Raw genomic sequence first — 17898 nt, forward strand, 5'->3', positions numbered from 1 at the left:
GCTCTCATGACTTCTTGAACAGCACTAATATAAATACTGTACTAGTGAAACAAATTGGCTTCCACTTCCAAACATCCACTTTCTCAAACACCACAGCGCATGACAAGGCTACTATCTACAATGTGCTATTCTGTATCTCCTACGCTACATATCTGCAGCATTAACACACACACACGCCTACAGTAAACAGATGCCAAAGTGTGTGTGAGGATTCACGTTTCCCAGGACACGTTTGTATAAATCGTAAGTCACGAGGTTGGATTTAATGGAGATGAGTTGCTTTTAAAACACAAAGAATCCAGTCTTTCTTTCAGCTATTTACACACTCACACACACATCGGTACATACATCGGTATTGTCAGTTTGAGATTATTTTTCAAATAAAACTTTGAAAGTGACGATCAGCTGCAGGCAAGCCAGGCAGAGAGACAAGTGCTTCGTGGCGTTTGAGACCTGTTGGAGCAGAGGGACATGGAGGCAGGGTTACGATGAACACCTCTAACATCTGACGCTCTACATCTTAACACCATCCACATTTGACCATCTGCATCTGGGGCAGGCTAGGCTAGGGTAGGGTAAGGTAGGCTAGGGTAAGGTAGGGTAGGGTTGGGTAGAAGGTACCGGTGTAGATGTTTTAGAAAGGGTTCTATAGAACTACAGACAGTTCTACGTGTTCACTAACAGGTGTTCTACAGGGTGTGAGGGGTGTTCTGGAGGTGCACTACAGAGGTTCTAAGGATTGTCTAGGGAGGTTCTAAGTGGTTTTCAGAGTAACGCTGGTGCTTGAAGTTCACACTGGGCTTTACCTCGGGGGGCGGGGCAAGGAGCAGCAGTGGCCAATCAGCCAGTGAAGGCCTGGAAGTCTGAGTCTGAAACAGGAAGCAGGAAATGAGACAGATGGAGACACCAGAGAAGAAGAAACAACTCAATTAGAACAGAAGATGGGAAGGGGAGAAAACAACATTGTCTTGAGACCCAAATAAAACACCAAGCATCGCAATTGCACACAAACAACATAGCCAGCCTAACTAGCTAACTTTGCTAGCCTAGCCAGAGGAAAGACTGGAGAAGAGTGGGCTGGCAGACAGACTGGCAGGGAGACAGACAGACAGATAGACAGACTGGCAGGGAGACAGACAGATAGGCAAGCAGGGAGACAGACAGACAGACTGGCAGGGAGACTGGCAGGGAGACAGACAGACTGGCAGGGAGACAGACAGACAGACAGGCAAGCAGGGAAACAGACACACAGACACCCAGGTAGACAGACAGACTAAGGAGACTGAGAGGCAAGCAGGGAGCCAGAGAGACACAGACAGACAGACAAGGTAGACAAACAGACAGACAGGTCTGATTGGGCTGGTGAAAGTATTCTAAAAAAGTGCAAATATATCAACTGTTCATTTCAGCTGTAGTTTATTTTGTTTACATTTTGTGAAGAAACATTGACATGTTGACATGCTATTTCTCAGAAAAAATATGATCCCTCTCTCTCTCTCTGTCATGTCTCTCCTCTGTCTCTCCTCCCTCCCTCGCTCATCTCTACGTGGACCATTGAGAGAGCTTAGACAAGGCAAACAGCAGCACACAGGGACAACATGGCTACCTCAGTCTAAGTTCACAGCTCTCATCATCAGATACATTATTGCCACTTTGAAACCACATGGCTCCTGGTTCTGGCTTTATAGTTGTCAACATAAAACATCATCTTGTCACATCAACAGAACAGTCCATGATATACATCCTGTTTTTGGACTAGGAGATGAACTGGGCAGGTTACAAATGCACTGTAGAGATGTCTAGTAAACATACACACATACACACACATACACACACACACTGATAGTGTCAATGGGGAGCTGTCCTACTATGAATTGGCACTTTCGTACTGGCAATGCAGCATTATGTACACACACAGACACACACACACTTAAAGGCACAAAACAAGATGACTGTATTTTCACTTTGGTAATTTTGTGCAAAGATTCGTTAATGAAGTTATTTTGAAGACCTCTAGACATGTCTGTCATTGCTGTAATTCTGTGCTTCTTTGTTTAATCTGTCAGTCAGTTGAAACCAAGACTGTTGCAGACAAGGAATCTCAATGAGCTGACTGGGTCTCATGACCTTTAACTAGATAAGTATGACTTTGACTTTCAATACAGGGTCAGCTTCTCGCTACATTCAATACATTTTGAAGGCATTATGGCATATATATCGAATCTCTATATATTTACAGTTTACTGTGTGTTCTCTATCTAAACCTAACTGGGATAGTTCTAGTTTTCAGAAGTGATAGTTTTCAGTAGGGCAGTACGAGGAATCGTAGTATTCTCTGGACTCTTGGTCCAGACAGTCCACACGCGGAACATTCCATACAAATACTTGAAAAGCTTCCAAAACAAACATGCCGGCCACAGACTACACACACACACACACACCACACACACACACACCACACACACACACATGTGTGTATGTAAACCTCCAGCAAATGGAGTGAAGACAGGTATTTTAGAAACACTGTTCTGAATCTCCCACCTCTGAACTACTGTCCAAAGGGGAAACTTTAGGTTGCATTGGATTGTATGAACGCTCAGGCTCTCACTTCAGCCAATAGGGAGGCGGAGTGCACATCCTGCTCTGTAGGACAGGAGGGTTACTATGGAGACTACAGACTGGGTCAAACACAATGGACCAGTGTGGGTGCGGCCTACAGGACATAAGGGCTGGGCGACATATAAAAAAAACGATATCTCAATATTGTCAAAATGTTTACGATATTCGATATATATCTCGATATGTTTGCATTTGCATTAAAATAATAAAAGAACATGATTTTATTTTGCCCCCAATAGAAAACAACAAAAACTATTTAGATAGAACAGCTATTGTTACAAAGTACAAAATGTGTAGTGCAAATTTAAGCAGTTGCCATAACATGGTACTTGCAACTTGACAAAGTAGACCTCACATGGAACAATACATGCAGAGGTCCTTATGTGACAGGACAAAAAGAGAGCAAAAGAGAGTGCCTGTGCGAGTGCAATTTAAAGTATAATTTTTTTCAATTATATATTCACAATATTTTCTAATTTTACATCGTCGTAGAAATTATTGCGATATTATCGCTAACATTCGATATATCGCCCAGCCCTACACAACATCTGACCTCAGTAAGCTCAACCCTGGATACAGTCATCCCCCCTAGAGCGACACACACACATCAACACAACACACACACATCAGCACAACACACACATCAGCACAACACACACATCAGCACAACACACATCCACACTTCTTCTTCTTCTTCGTACAGCTGGTTTTAACAGCCGGGTCTCCAGGGCCCTCCTGGAGGTGGTTGAGGGGGGACGCCGTGTTTGGGGACTCGTTTAGCCCTCCCCCCTCCTCCTGCCCCCCATCCACCATCACCCCCCCGTCCTCCATCACCCCCCCGTCCACCAGCCCGGACGGAACGCTGTCTGCGGAGTCCCTCACCTTCCCCCCCGGCGTCACTCTCGGGTTCACCCCCCCCCCTTTCCCCTCCCCCGCCTCTCCTATCACCGCCCCTCCTCTCCTCCCCTCATCGCCACCCCCCGTCCTAGCCCCTCCCCTCGGCCTCCCCGCCCCTCCCCCTGCACCTGGGTAGACGGCAGTAGCCCTCTGCTGGGCTTCCATCTCCGACAGGCTGCAGGCCAGCGCCAGCTGGAGGTCTTCATCCTCCTCCTCCTCCTCGCTGTCCTCTGGGTAGCGGAAGTAGGGCGCGGCGCTGAAGGAGCGCTGGGCGGGGGCGGGGGCTGGGGCGGTGGAGGCTGCGGGGGGAGGGCGCGGAGGCTGGCGCTCGGCGGGCGACCGGGGCGGCCGATGTTGGAGGTGTTGCCGCGGCGACGGCTGGCTGGGCTGCTGCTCTCGCTTGCTGAGCTCCAGAGCCAGAGCTAGCTCGTCCTTTACGCCTGCACACACACACACACACACACACACATACACATGTATGTAGACATTTCACAGGTAGGGGACAATTTGACGGCCCACATACATTACAGTTTGGTGGACACGTCCCTTCCAAGTTTACATTCTTTTGAGGCTTTCACAAGCCATACCTCAACATATTCAACATCGGTTTTTGTTTGTAATGTACAACACACACACCAGCCTGCATAGGATATATCCTGAGAGGGATATTTACCGTTAATGAGGACAGTCTTCAGAACCCCATCCTCCTCAATCTCTGTTCTCTCCTGGCCGTTCTCTTTGATCCTGTGGACAGCAACAGACACCATCCCATAATACCACAACAGACGCCAGACAGAGGACAGCTCCTAGCAGACACACAGGGGAGGGGAACTGACTTCTTAGTGGTGGTGCGTTTGCCGTTGACGATGCGCGTTGACGTGGAGACAGACTTGAAGCTGGCTCCGCCCATGCCGGCCATCCCGTCCACCCCCCCCATGGACGAGGAGAAGGAAGTGAAGTCCGCTGGAGGAGAGAACTAGAGTTAGCTCACCGAGCTAAAGGGTGTTGAGAGGGAATAACCAGCATATGCTGAGCGTGTTCTAAGCAGGTTCTGAGCATGTTCTAAGTATGTTCTAAGCAGGTTCAAAGTGTTTTTTGCTGGTTCTATGCATGTTCTAAGTGTGTTCTAAGCAGGTTCTATGCGTGTTCAAAGCATGTTCTTAGCAGGTTCCTCAAGTACCTCCGGAGGAGGGGAAGGAGAAGAATCGGCCAGGGCCGAGGCGGGAGGAGCCTGGGTGTCCATGGAAACCACTGTGCATCCCTCCGAAGGGGAAGTCATCTGAGAGAGCAGAGGAGGAGATTAAACACTGGCATCGGTACACTGGTACACTGGTATACTGTTACACTTGTATACTGTTACACTGTTACACTGTTACACTGTACTAGGGTACATTATTCATGACATTTGGACTTGGGGGAGGAGCTAAGGGGTAGCGCAAAGCATAGGATTTGTGCGTTGTGGGGCGTAAAAAAAAGTTGCTGTTCAACTTTTTAGTGAAGCTGCGGCGCGTCAACCAATCAAAGGTTAGTTTTCTACACATGGAGAAAGGAGGCCCAGTTAGACGCACCGAAGAAACTGGCGAAGGGGTCCTGACCGCCGAAGAACTCGCGGAACACTTCCTCTGGGCTGCGGAATGTGAAGGTGAACCCTTGGAAGTCCTCCGGCCCTGGAGACCCACAGGAGCCTGCGCAGAGAGACGCGACACAAACACATCCGTGACTGGTGGCGGTCTGCTTCTGTGGTGGACGTGTCTCCACAGAGGCACGGAGGCAGAGACACACAGCTGTTCCTCACCTGTTTGTGGCCTGTTTGTGCCAAAGTTGTCATACGAGTCGCGTTTTCCCTCTGTCAGACAGGGACATGACAACACCACGTTACACACAGCGTACCACAGTCCAGCAGAGTACAGCAAACTTACAGTAAGTAGAATAGAGTGTGGAGCTGTGAGGCCTTTTATACGGTAAGATCAAATACAGTAGCGCACAGTTAAATCAGTGAGTGAAGAAAAATATGAACAATAGAGATTGATTAGGGGTATGACTGCAGGACTCCTAGTTTCTGTCAGTGTAGGTCTAATGTCTAGGGTCAGTTTGGAGCCTGGTCCTTGGTAGGGAATGATGGGATGTGGGAGGGTGGGCTGGTCTCTGGTCTGTTCTTACTGCCCTGTCCCTGGTAGTGAATGATGGGATGTGGGAGGGTGGGCTGGTCTCAGGTCTGTTCTTACTGCCCTGTCCCTGGTAGTGAATGATGGGATCATGTGGGAGGGTGGGCTGGTCTCAGGTCTGTTTTTACTGCCCTGTCCCTGGTAGTGAATGATGGGATGTGGGAGGGTGGGCTGGTCTCAGGTCTGTTCTTACTGTCTGACAGGACTTCGTAGGCCTCAGCCAGCTCCTTGAACTTCCTCTCCGCCTCCTCCTTGTTGTCTGGGTTCTTGTCTGGGTGCCAACGCAGGGCCTGCTTCCTGTAGCTACACACACACACACACACATATGTACACACACACACACAAAAGTTGTTTACTGCTAGTGCTGGTGGATATAAGTAGATGACTGTGGCATGGTGGGGTATGACAAAACCAGCCAGTCAGCAGTTAGTCAGGGCACTGGCCCAGAGCATCTAAGAGTGGACACAGATCTAGACCTGGCCCCCCCTGGGGACGCTGAACATGAATCAGTTTTGCACTCTCAGTCATTCTGACTCAGCAGTGTGCAACACACTGTCCACCTACTGTATCAGACTGATCAGCTGGGCGAGAGACAGAGAGAGAGACAGAGAGAGAGAGAGAGAGAGAGAGAGAGAGAGAGAGAGAGCGAGAGAGAGAGAGAAAGAGAGAGAGAGAGAGAGAAAGAGAGAGAGAGAGAGAGAGAGAGAGAGAGAGAGAGAGAGAGAGAGAGAGAGAGAGAGAGAGAAAAGATGAATAGAAGGATGGACAGAGGGACACAGAGAAAGAGACTAGGAGAAAAAGAGGGATGGAAAAGGAGAGAAAGAGAGTTAGAGAGACAGACAGAGAGTTAGGTGGACTGTGTGAGAGAGACAGACAGACAGACAGACTGACTGACTGACTGATAGATAGATTGATAGATAGATAGACTGATTGATAGATAGATAAATAGATAGATAGATAGATAGATAGGGGGGCTACCACATTAATAATAGCATGGACTGATTCATAAATATTATTATATTTAGACCCTGAGTCAGTGTCTACAGAATGTTCTATGGGAGCGATCATACTCACGCCTTCTTAATGTCCTCAGGACTGGCGCTTCTTGTCACTCCCAGGACACCGTAGTAATCCACCATGACTCCCACCACCTCCCTCACACACAGTCAGAGGGAACCCACACACACTTCCACTGGCAAACAACACACACAACCTCAAGTCAGTTACATACACCACCTGTTGATAACAGTAACAATCACACACACTGAGAACCCCCTTGCACACTTCATTACATAGGTCCTGAGTTAGGACTCCTAACGTCTCACCGGGGTCTGTCTGTGAGGCACTGGGGGATTTACTGTGATCATCACGATCATAACATGATCTTATTGACAACCATAAATTGTTAGGGACAGTGTGTGCGTGGAATATATTGAGGCAATATCCTAGAATAGGATTATAGGCTATGTATTAACGATAGATCATTATTTGAAGTGTCTAATTAGTTCCACTGACACTTGGGTTGTAAACCAGACTAACGGCGTGGACCCGGTCCACCGGTATTCCCCTTGGGTTTTGGCCATGCGCTCTGCAACTGGACGCCGTTATTTACAGCTCGCGCTCAGTCATGGCAACTGACAGCTGCAAGAGTGGCACATGCGGCAGGGAGGGCGCGAGACACGATAGACTGGCATCCAACTAAGGCTAACAAACACTGTTTCAAATCCTAGAGAGGGATATACAGTATGAGTAACAAAATATATCCTAATATGGTATGCAAGTAGCCTTAGTCATAACACGAGCATCAATGGAATAGTAAAGTAAACGTAGGCCTATAGGATATCACCAAACCGCAACACCACGGTTCGTTGTTAAATCACACAGTACAACGCTATACAATAACGATGGATTATTAGGTTTGGATCATGACTATACACTATGCTACAATACCTTGTTAAGAGTGTCGCCAACTGTCCGTCCTCGCCCCTCTTAGAATAGGAATGGATTATTATGGACTGCTTCTGGAATGCGCGCTCTTCAGTCGACGAGGGTCCGCGTAATAAGCCTAACGTCCTGCCACCACCACGAAACAATATAATACAACAGTAATAGTTTCTTATTCCCGGGCGGCCTGCCCCCGGACCATAACTTGACGAGCCCTCTCCTCTGTCTCTCTGGCCCAGCCGCCGTACACACTTTGCCCTTCTCCCGGCTCGCCGTGCTACGTCACAATCAGCCGAGTTCGCTCGAAAAAAATAGAACGTCTAGAACATACCAGCGTTTCGAAACGAAGCACCCGCCACCCTAGTCTGGCTGTTGTTCTGAGATCGGCAAGCAATGGATAAAAGTCGGAAAATCGTAGTCTAACTATAATTAGCGTTGCAGAATTCACGAGAGTGTCTAGGCCTTCCAAGGCCGAAAGAAAATAACGAGGGACGGGACATATTTACCGTCATTTGTCTGTTATACTGAAAATTATTTGTAGCTATGCGTTTAAACATGAATCCCCATCTGTCACTGAAAAGCGGCTATGAAATAAACAAACCCGTTTCAGAATTTCATTTACGACATCATTCTGGTCTTTGATGCCATCTCATGACTGGAATAAGTATAGCAGACATAATCAAGCACTTGTAAGCATGGTCCTTTTGTTAATAAAGACAAAAAACTGGTATTTATTATGGTGGTTGAGGGTCTAAATTAAGGAATCAATGAAGCAGTGAAGGTTTAAGTTTTGTTTATTGACACTGTCACAACATGACATGACAACTGGTCGCACAGCTGGACAACATTGTTGCAGGGAATTTTGTCTACTTTTCTGTAAACATCTGGAATGTTAGCTTATGTTGATCCCTTTAGTACTCCTCCCCTTCCTCATCCTCCTCTCCAACACTGTCTGTGCCCACCTCTTCATAATCCTTCTCCAGGGCGGCCATGTCTTCTCTGGCCTCGGAGAACTCTCCCTCCTCCATGCCCTCACCCACGTACCAGTGCACGAAGGCCCGCTTGGCGTACATCAGGTCAAACTTGTGGTCCAGCCTGGCCCAGGCCTCGGCGATGGCGGTGGTGTTGCTCAGCATGCACACGGCCCTCTGGACCTTGGCCAGGTCTCCTCCAGGAACCACGGTGGGGGGCTGGTAGTTGATGCCCACCTTGAAGCCGGTGGGACACCAGTCCACAAACTGGATGGTGCGTTTGGTCTTGATGGCAGCGATGGCGGAGTTGACGTCTTTGGGCACCACGTCACCACGGTACAGCAGACAGCAGGCCATGTATTTACCATGACGAGGGTCGCACTTCACCATCTGATTGGCAGGCTCAAAACAGGCGTTGGTGATGTCTGCCACAGACAGCTGCTCATGATAGGCTTTCTCAGCAGAGATGACCGGGGCATAGGTGGCCAGAGGGAAGTGGATGCGAGGGTAGGGCACCAAGTTGGTCTGGAACTCTGTCAGGTCCACATTCAGAGCTCCGTCGAAGCGCAGGGAGGCAGTGATGGAGGAGACGATTTGACCAATGAGCCTGTTGAGGTTGGTGTAGGAGGGACGTTCGATATCAAGGTTCCTGCGACAGATGTCATAGATGGCCTCGTTGTCCACCATGAAGGCACAGTCAGAGTGCTCCAGGGTGGTGTGGGTGGTCAGGATGGAGTTGTAGGGCTCCACCACAGCTGTGGACACCTGGGGAGCCGGGTAGACGGCAAACTCCAGCTTGGACTTCTTGCCGTAGTCGACAGAGAGGCGTTCCATGAGCAGGGAGGTGAAACCAGATCCGGTTCCTCCTCCGAAGCTGTGGAAGATGAGGAATCCCTGGAGGCCGGTGCACTGGTCCGCCTGGAGAACACAGAACACAAACAGACTTCATCTCATGTTCTACTTTAATATGAATGTAATGTAATGAAAGGTTTCACAGTTGTTCTTCTGTGGCAACGCTATAAATGAAACCTCGTTAAACCAATCAATGTTTCTACCAGGAAGCCAGAACAAGACATTTTGTCTTTTTTTTTAAAGTTGATTCCCCATGACCACCAAAGATCCTTTTTGAACTCTCAATTTACTCAGACAGTTTGATGTTTAAACATCTACTCGGATGAGACTTCTGAAGACCATAAAAAAGTATTGTTGAGGGAGTGTTCACATCGCTAACTCACCAGTTTGCGTGTCCTGTCCAGTACCAGGTCGATGATCTCCTTGCCGATGGTGTAGTGTCCACGGGCATAGTTGTTGGCGGCATCCTCCTTGCCTGTGATCAACTGCTCAGGGTGGAACAGCTGGCGGTAAGTTCCTGAACGAACCTCATCTGGTCGAGAGAAAGGGGAGGGGTCAGCAACATACTGTAGAGATGGATCATTATCTACTCACCCAACATCTCTCTTATCCAACCAAAAATCCCTATTCATTTTTACAACTCACAAGTACTCTCCAAGAATAACAATGCTACCAAGAACTATTAAGTCTTTGTTAATTTTGATAAAGACCCATTTGATGACTCAGACATATGACTCTTGTTGGTTCTAGATAAACCCATTTGGTCAAAGGTTTTATCTCGATTCATTTTCCTAATCTACATGTTTATCTTTTCTGTGCTCAAGAGCACTCGAGTGAAAGCTCAATAACTCTTTATAGTTCTAGAGAATCTCTCTCGGTGAGAAAATACAAATGTTTTGTGAACTTTTACTTGTAAATGTCTAAAATGTCAAATATAAAGTGTCCACTAAATACATGGAGTAGTTTGGGTGGTTCCTGTGGGAAATGAACCAAATGGCGCAGAGAGCATCATGTTCTACCAGATGAGCCAGACGGAAGGACGACCTCACTCACCGATGACGGTGGGCTCCAGGTCGACAAAGATGGCTCTGGGGACGTGCTTCCCTGCTCCTGTCTCACTGAAGAAGGTGTTGAAGGAGTCATCTCCTCCACCCAGGGTCTTGTCACTGGGCATCTGGCCGTCCGGCTGGATCCCATGCTCCAGGCAATACAACTCCCAGCATGCATTGCCCATTTGGGTTCCGGCCTGGCCGACATGCATAGAAATACACTCACGCTGGACAGAGAGAGAGAAGTTGAAAGGTTAGGGTGTGTCTGGTCATAAACCTCCCACCTCAAATTTGTCACAATGACCTCACTATGTATATGTTAATGCTTGGTCACAAGTAATTAAGATGAAGGTTTTGAAATGGTTTCTTTCAGAATGAATCAGCAGTGTTTTCAACATCTTTCACTTCCTGTATCTGTTTAGGCCTGTTAAAATGTTCAGCTTCCTGTTGTTATTTCCTTTCTGCTGAGCCATGTACATGATAAAAGTTGAAACGATTATATTCGTGGAGATTATGATACTTAGTGTTCTGGAATGTTTAATGAAGATAATCCTGCCTGGTAACCTCCAAAAAATGATATAAAAAGCTTTAAATTAGAAGTATTTAAGTCTCTATGACACTACAATTATTTATGCTCTTGTTGTCTAATTTCCAGTTTGTCTGTTTGTGCCTTAAACTCCCTTGTTGCTACTGTAGTTCGATTATGTCATTCAGGAGAGATGATGCTATCTGTTTAGCTAAAGGACATGTAAGGTCACTAGCTGGCTAGCTTTGCTCTATCCCCAGGGAGAGCCGCAGCACAGGATTAAACTGGCTGGTGTCTCTGCTGCAGACAGAGAGGAGAGGCAGCTTGGTATGTCTGTGTATGAACAGGGGAACTGGATAAAAAATGTGCGTCAGAGAGGAGGGGTGCCAGCCCCACTGTGGGCCTGCCTCTTCTCCAGCCCCCTCCTCTGCTCTCCTCCCCCATCCCCATCGATTCTCCTCCCCCATCCTCTGTCCTCGTCTCCCTTCCCCCTCTTCCCGCCCTGCCTGTCCAGCTGCAGTGGAACGAGGAGGGGATATCTCTCATACTCTCTGGAACAGCTGCAGCTAAAATGGCCACCAAGTCACACAGCCGGGTCTCTCAGTACGTCAATCCCCATCCAGCCAAATCCTCCCCCACATCCCTCCACATCCCTCTTGGCCTTCGTGGAAACCAGGAGGAGAGGTGCTGAGTGTTGAATCATCAGATTTCTCTTGACCAAACAGCGGTTAGAAGATCAACAAGTAAGATCAAAGACTGAGTAACTCGTAAGGAAGGGTCACCTGACCAACATTGTTCTAAAGGGCTGCGTGTGACAGTATGGGAAAGACAAAGAACTCTTCATTCAAATGATCATGCCATAACACGCCCTCTGTATCTCCCTCAGCACAATGGGCTCGTCTAAATCTTCAGAGAAGACATGTGCTGAAATCAATCTGTTTGTCACGGTTCAAATGACAAAGGCTAGACACATGATGAAATCACTGTTGGAAGTAGGCAGCAGCTCATCTCATCTAAGGATCAAACACAGGGAAGGGAAGAGAAAGAGGCTCTATTGTCTCATCTGTCTACGTCAGCAGCGGTACTCACCATTTTGTCTGCTTTTCCTTCGGGCTGACGTTGAGGAATCAGAGAGAAGGCAGAAGTGGTGCGCAGAGAAAAAGGTGGAGTTTATATAGCGAGGGGAAGAGGAGAGGAAGAGGCGGGGTCTGGCAGGAGGAAGGGAGGGGGAGGGGGAGGCAGGAAGCCGAGGCTGGAGGACTCTTGTTGGCGGGAGAGGGAAGGGGGCTGTGAAAGAAGAGGAAGTGCTTGAGTCTCTCAGCCGCTCTGCTGTGTTATTAGCGTGTCGGCGGTATGTGTACTAACTGGTTGAGCCGTTTAGACTCTGGTTCAAAGTTTGTTTGCAGGGGCAGAGTACGTTTGCATACAGGTCACGTGACATTTACAACGCTCTGATTTCCATATAGACTGTGTCAAACTGTTACACCGTGCATGTCTCCCAGACCGACAATGTGGTTTGTAGTTTAGAAGACTTATATCCCCTGGAAGCCATTTTTACTTCCTCAAAATCCTGTCCAGCTCTAAATATGTTATATCACAGCTCTAAATATGTCTCATATCACAGCTCTATCTCGAGACAAGACTGCATAACAGAGACACTAATAAAAACACACAGTCTGGGTGAGTTTAGTGAAGCTCACATTCAAATGGAAGTGAACTACTATGAAACACAATGGAAATGGAAAGTGTGACCATTTATTTGACTACATAAGTTGTTTTTATAAGACAACAACTCTATAGAAATCCCAGACCCTGAAAGGAGAGAAGGAAGAACTACACTGGGCTGATTGTTCCTGCAACTGTTGAGGAGGAGAAGAGACATACAAACAACACGAGTCACTCATTCTCACTATCTCTCTTTCTCTATCTCTCTCTCGGTCCTTCTCTCGCAGGCAGCTGGATTGTATTCAGGGGCTTAGACAGGGGGCTATTCATAGTACACATTCTTCAGACGAAGGGTGGAGAGGGGGGAGAGGGGGGGGGGGGAGGGGGGAGAGGGGGGAGAGGAGGACTGACAGACAGCATGCCACACAAAGTCTTGCTGTGGAGAATCACAGAGTTCCTTCCATATCTAGAACAACAAGCTTTAGGAAACTAAGCCTAATTACTTTGTTTTCATTGAAGATCAATACTTTGTTCCGTCATGCTGTGGATATACTGGAAGCCACGCGGAAGGTTTCTGTTCACACTGAACACAGTTTATTTTCATTTTCAAGCGAAACCCGATAATGTGAGGTTGAAAAAAACGTTTTCTAAGTTGTCTTAAAGAGATATTCTACTCTAGAAAGGCTTTCACATGTAATCTTTTATTGTCTTTGGAATAGATATCCTGGAACATCTATTTCCCTGTTTGGTTCCTTACTGGCTCTATCCTTTGTTTACCTGAAAGGAAAAGTGTTCTGAAAGGATTTTTCCGATGTTTCACCCTTAAGGAAAACAAAAGTATCATTCTTTGTTTTTAAGTATCACTCTTTTTGCTAAGGGGATAATGAGAAGAAAGACCCTCTTCACGGATATGACTGATTTAATGTTCAGCAAGTAAAACATATATCAGGATTAAACTTTGGTAAAAGAGATATGAGTCTTTTGGTGCTTCAGTACTCGTCCTCGTCCTCGTCACCCACGGTGTCGGACCCCACCTCTTCGTAATCCTTCTCCAGGGCGGCCATGTCTTCTCTGGCCTCGGAGAACTCTCCCTCCTCCATGCCCTCACCCACGTACCAGTGCACGAAGGCCCGCTTGGCGTACATCAGGTCAAACTTGTGGTCCAGCCTGGCCCAGGCCTCGGCGATGGCGGTGGTGTTGCTCAGCATGCACACGGCCCTCTGGACCTTGGCCAGGTCTCCTCCAGGAACCACGGTGGGGGGCTGGTAGTTGATGCCCACCTTGAAGCCGGTGGGACACCAGTCCACAAACTGGATGGTGCGTTTGGTCTTGATGGCAGCGATGGCAGAGTTGACGTCTTTGGGCACCACGTCACCACGGTACAGCAGACAGCAGGCCATGTATTTACCATGACGAGGGTCACACTTCACCATCTGATTGGCAGGCTCAAAACAGTTGTTGGTGATGTCAGACACAGACATTTGCTCATGATAGGCTTTCTCAGCAGAGATGACCGGGGCATAGGTGGCCAGAGGGAAGTGGATGCGAGGGTAGGGCACCAAGTTGGTCTGGAACTCTGTCAGGTCCACATTCAGAGCTCCGTCGAAGCGCAGGGAGGCAGTGATGGAGGAGACGATTTGACCAATGAGCCTGTTGAGGTTGGTGTAGGAGGGACGTTCGATATCAAGGTTCCTGCGACAGATGTCATAGATGGCCTCGTTGTCCACCATGAAGGCACAGTCAGAGTGCTCCAGGGTGGTGTGGGTGGTCAGGATGGAGTTGTAGGGCTCCACCACAGCTGTGGACACCTGGGGAGCTGGGTAGACGGCAAACTCCAGCTTGGACTTCTTGCCGTAGTCGACAGAGAGGCGTTCCATGAGCAGGGAGGTGAAACCAGATCCGGTTCCTCCTCCGAAGCTGTGGAACACCAGGAATCCCTGGAGACCGGTGCACTGGTCCGCCTGAGGATAGCAACCAACATGTTAGCACTGGTCTGGAAACAGAAAAGAAGGTTAAGCAGACACAAGGGACACCATGGGGCTGTCATGAACAGTTTAAAGAAACTATAAAATTGAAATGATAATTCATGAGTTCTCTTTGAAGTTCAATTGTGTGGCAGACAAGTAAACATGTAGGTAAACAAAATACATGGTGTAGATCAACCACACCCTGGTCACAAACAAAGCATTCACAGAATTCAAAACCTATAGAATGTCAAATGGGTTTTGAGGTTGACTTTGTTAAAAGCATTTTCTAGATCAATGTTAAAGCTTAGAAAACATTCTTGAGTCTATAATTGAAAACAAAACAACAATGTTTTACGTGGAAAGTTATGGTTTGTGAAAATCCTCAAAAGAAAGGACATTCAAATGACCATCAAAACCCTAACTCAATCGCTGCACAAACATTGTGTTTTGTGATGTAAGATGTTTGAAGTACAGTAGGCCAACAAAGCTACAGTGGATAAATGGGTGTTTTAGGTGTGTACTGGATCAAAGCTGTGCAAACGTGGCATGAGTTTGGGTTGTGAGGACATATGTATGGTTTTGTAATTTCCTTTTTTATGCTAGGTTTGTCGAGGACCATCAAACTTACGGTATCAGCATGACTTTGTTGAGCTTTTCAGCAGTTTAAATTGCTTTATTAAACGTCAGTAATCTACGGGAGTTCAATCTGCATCTAAGTATTCAATCTGCATCAAAAATGCATAGCCAATGCACAGTAGCTAACATAGTTCACCTTAGCTAACTTTAGTTTAAGGTACATTATGTATTATGTTTTTCAGTAAAAAAAATGTTTTGTCTCGTAGCCCTGCAAGCTCATGAGGCCCTCTGAGAGTTGTTTAGCAACACAAAACACCTCAGTGCTAGTGGAATATCAATTTCAAATTTTTGTAGCAGCCCACTCCTTTCCAGACAATTATGTTCCAGGAACCCTGTTTCTGCCAATCGCCCTCGGCAAGTAAGGTGGTTCTTCTTGGCTTATTTTGTGAAACCACTGTTACACGTGAGCCCTTCGGTCAATCAACTGTTTGTTGTAATTTGAAAGGCGAGTGGCTAGCTAGCTAGCTGGTGCCATGGGCGCTGCTTCACGTTTAAACCGTTCCATCGGTTCAAACAGCCGAGAGAATCACATTCATAAAGGTTATCCTAGCATGGTTAGCAAATGACTTCACTGCTTTAAGTTTGTGGAGGGTCATTTACAACAAGGTGAAATAAAGTTTAAGGTAAAACACAAAGTAACTTTTAAAGTATCTATTGCACTGGTACCTTGTATTACCCAATGCTAATTCTTAGATGTGATACTGTCACTCACTATCACTCTTAATAGCGGTCTATTGGCTAACGCAAAAATGGTGTTAGCCAGAATGCTAAATATTTTTTATATGTCTAACTTGTCAACTACTCAACCTATGTGTATACTTTATTTGAAGAGAGAGGGGTATTTTATAGGGATGGGTGGAAAATCGATTCACATTCGAATCGCGACTCAGTCTTCTAGCACATCAATTAATAAATTTCAATATTTTTTATGTATTTATCGTGAACCGATTTTTAATCGAATCGTGACCCCAAGAATCAATTCAAATCGAATCATGAGGTATCAAAAGATTTCCACCCCTAGTTTTACATGGTGACTTGATGTGTCAAATTGTTTAGGATATTTTATATGTAAAGTGCCAAACACTATAACTATGCAGCTATTTAATTGGTTACATGTTTACCAGTTTGCGAGTCCTGTCCAGTACCAGGTCGATGATCTCCTTGCCGATGGTGTAGTGTCCACGGGCATAGTTGTTGGCAGCATCCTCCTTGCCTGTGATCAGCTGCTCAGGGTGGAACAGCTGGCGGTAAACTCCTGAACGAACCTCATCTGGAGAAGCGAGGGAGATAGTGTCTACTGTGTCTGTGAAGTAACACACTTGTACTTACAATTGTAACAGCTTTATATTAAGTTCAGACTCAAAAATACCTTTTTATCACTTCATCATCCTAATACGCGTTTTGCACGAAATCAATAATCCTTTCACTTTGTGTCAAATTGTTTGTCATTAAAAGGAAAAATGTGCCCTCTAACTAATCGTTCTATGGGTTGGCTTCTTGTAGAAGGTACCACTTTGTTCCAGAGAATATAGACCTAATCTGCAGCAAGCAAACCATGAGTGGATTCCTACTCACCGATGACGGTGGGCTCCAGGTCGACAAAGATGGCTCTGGGGACGTGCTTCCCTGCTGCTGTCTCACTGAAGAAGGTGTTGAAGGAGTCATCTCCTCCACCCGGGGTCTTGTCACTGGGCATCTGGCCGTCCGGCTGGATCCCATGCTCCAGGCAATACAACTCCCAGCATGCATTGCCCATTTGGGTTCCGGCCTGGCCGACATGGATGGAAATGCACTCACGCTGAAGAGAGAGAGGTTGAAGCAGAGAGAGAGAGAGAGAGAGAGAGAGAGAGAGAGAGAGAGAGAGAGAGAGAGAGAGAGAGAGAGAGAGAGAGAGAGAGAGAGAGAGAGAGAGAGAGAGAGAGAGAGAGAGAGAGAGAGAGAGAGAGAGAGAGAGAGAGAGAGAGGTTGAAGGAGAAAAATGAGAGAGAGAGAGAGAGCGAGAGAGAGAGAGAGAGAGAGTGAGAGAGAGAGAGAGAGAGAGAGAGAAAGAGAGGTTGAAGGAGAGACAGAGAGGTAGAACGGTCAGGGTAATGGAACCCAGGAGACACACATCATGCCTGCGAAAATGCAAGCACTCCACAGTGGATGACTGAGATTCCTTGACTCATACAGTCTCAGTTACAGGATGGATGACTCATGTTTCAGCTGTGCGGTATTACACAGCTGAGCAGTCAGCGACAGCTTCCCAACAACTTGCATAACAAAGTCTCAACCCGGCCAAATACTCCTGCCTTTCTCCTGTCCATATCATCCCGATCATATCGATCCCAGTGACGGGCGAACATCGGCCGAGTGTACCTCCGACGGGGTAACGTCTGTTACAGTAACAGTAAACAAATCAACTCACCATGTCTCTGTGTGCGAGGTCTTGGGTCGATGTCCGGAGATCAGGCTGCGCTGCGGGAGGCAGAGAACAACTTCAGCTTTATAGAGGGCCAGGTAGCTGTGATCGGAGATGGGCGTCAGCTGACATCACAAAGACCGAGATACCATCCGCCCCAGAAACATCCGACACACAAAGAGAGAGGCCACGGTGGAGGCCCAGCC

The 17898-nt window shown here is 47.2% G+C and overlaps 3 protein-coding genes across 3 annotated transcripts; all 3 read right to left on the reverse strand.

Moving 5' to 3' along the window:
- Positions 1-212: 212 nt before the first annotated feature.
- Positions 213-7921, reverse strand: dnajb2 (DnaJ heat shock protein family (Hsp40) member B2). The gene is made up of 11 exons (XM_067255127.1): positions 7632-7921; positions 6756-6873; positions 5875-5984; positions 5312-5362; positions 5085-5201; positions 4697-4795; positions 4353-4479; positions 4190-4260; positions 3645-3956; positions 807-869; positions 213-453 (listed from the first exon to the last, which is right to left on the reverse strand). Exons 2-10 carry the CDS (start codon positions 6818-6820, stop codon positions 841-843), a joined length of 981 nt encoding a protein of 326 aa, XP_067111228.1. The 5' UTR covers positions 6821-6873; positions 7632-7921; the 3' UTR covers positions 213-453; positions 807-840.
- Positions 7922-8401: 480 nt separating this feature from the next.
- On the reverse strand, positions 8402-12237 carry LOC136957528 (tubulin alpha chain). The gene is made up of 4 exons (XM_067251529.1): positions 12113-12237; positions 10502-10724; positions 9832-9980; positions 8402-9514 (listed from the first exon to the last, which is right to left on the reverse strand). Exons 1-4 carry the CDS (start codon positions 12113-12115, stop codon positions 8537-8539), a joined length of 1353 nt encoding a protein of 450 aa, XP_067107630.1. The 5' UTR covers positions 12116-12237; the 3' UTR covers positions 8402-8536.
- Positions 12238-13536: 1299 nt separating this feature from the next.
- On the reverse strand, positions 13537-17085 carry LOC136958081 (tubulin alpha chain-like). Its single transcript, XM_067252299.1, has 3 exons — positions 16867-17085; positions 16413-16561; positions 13537-14649 (listed from the first exon to the last, which is right to left on the reverse strand). Exons 1-3 carry the CDS (start codon positions 17045-17047, stop codon positions 13678-13680), a joined length of 1302 nt encoding a protein of 433 aa, XP_067108400.1. The 5' UTR covers positions 17048-17085; the 3' UTR covers positions 13537-13677.
- Between the last annotated feature and the right edge of the window lie 813 nt (positions 17086-17898).

This window comes from Osmerus mordax, chromosome 2, assembly GCF_038355195.1.
Source record: "Osmerus mordax isolate fOsmMor3 chromosome 2, fOsmMor3.pri, whole genome shotgun sequence".
NCBI lineage: Eukaryota > Metazoa > Chordata > Actinopteri > Osmeriformes > Osmeridae > Osmerus > Osmerus mordax.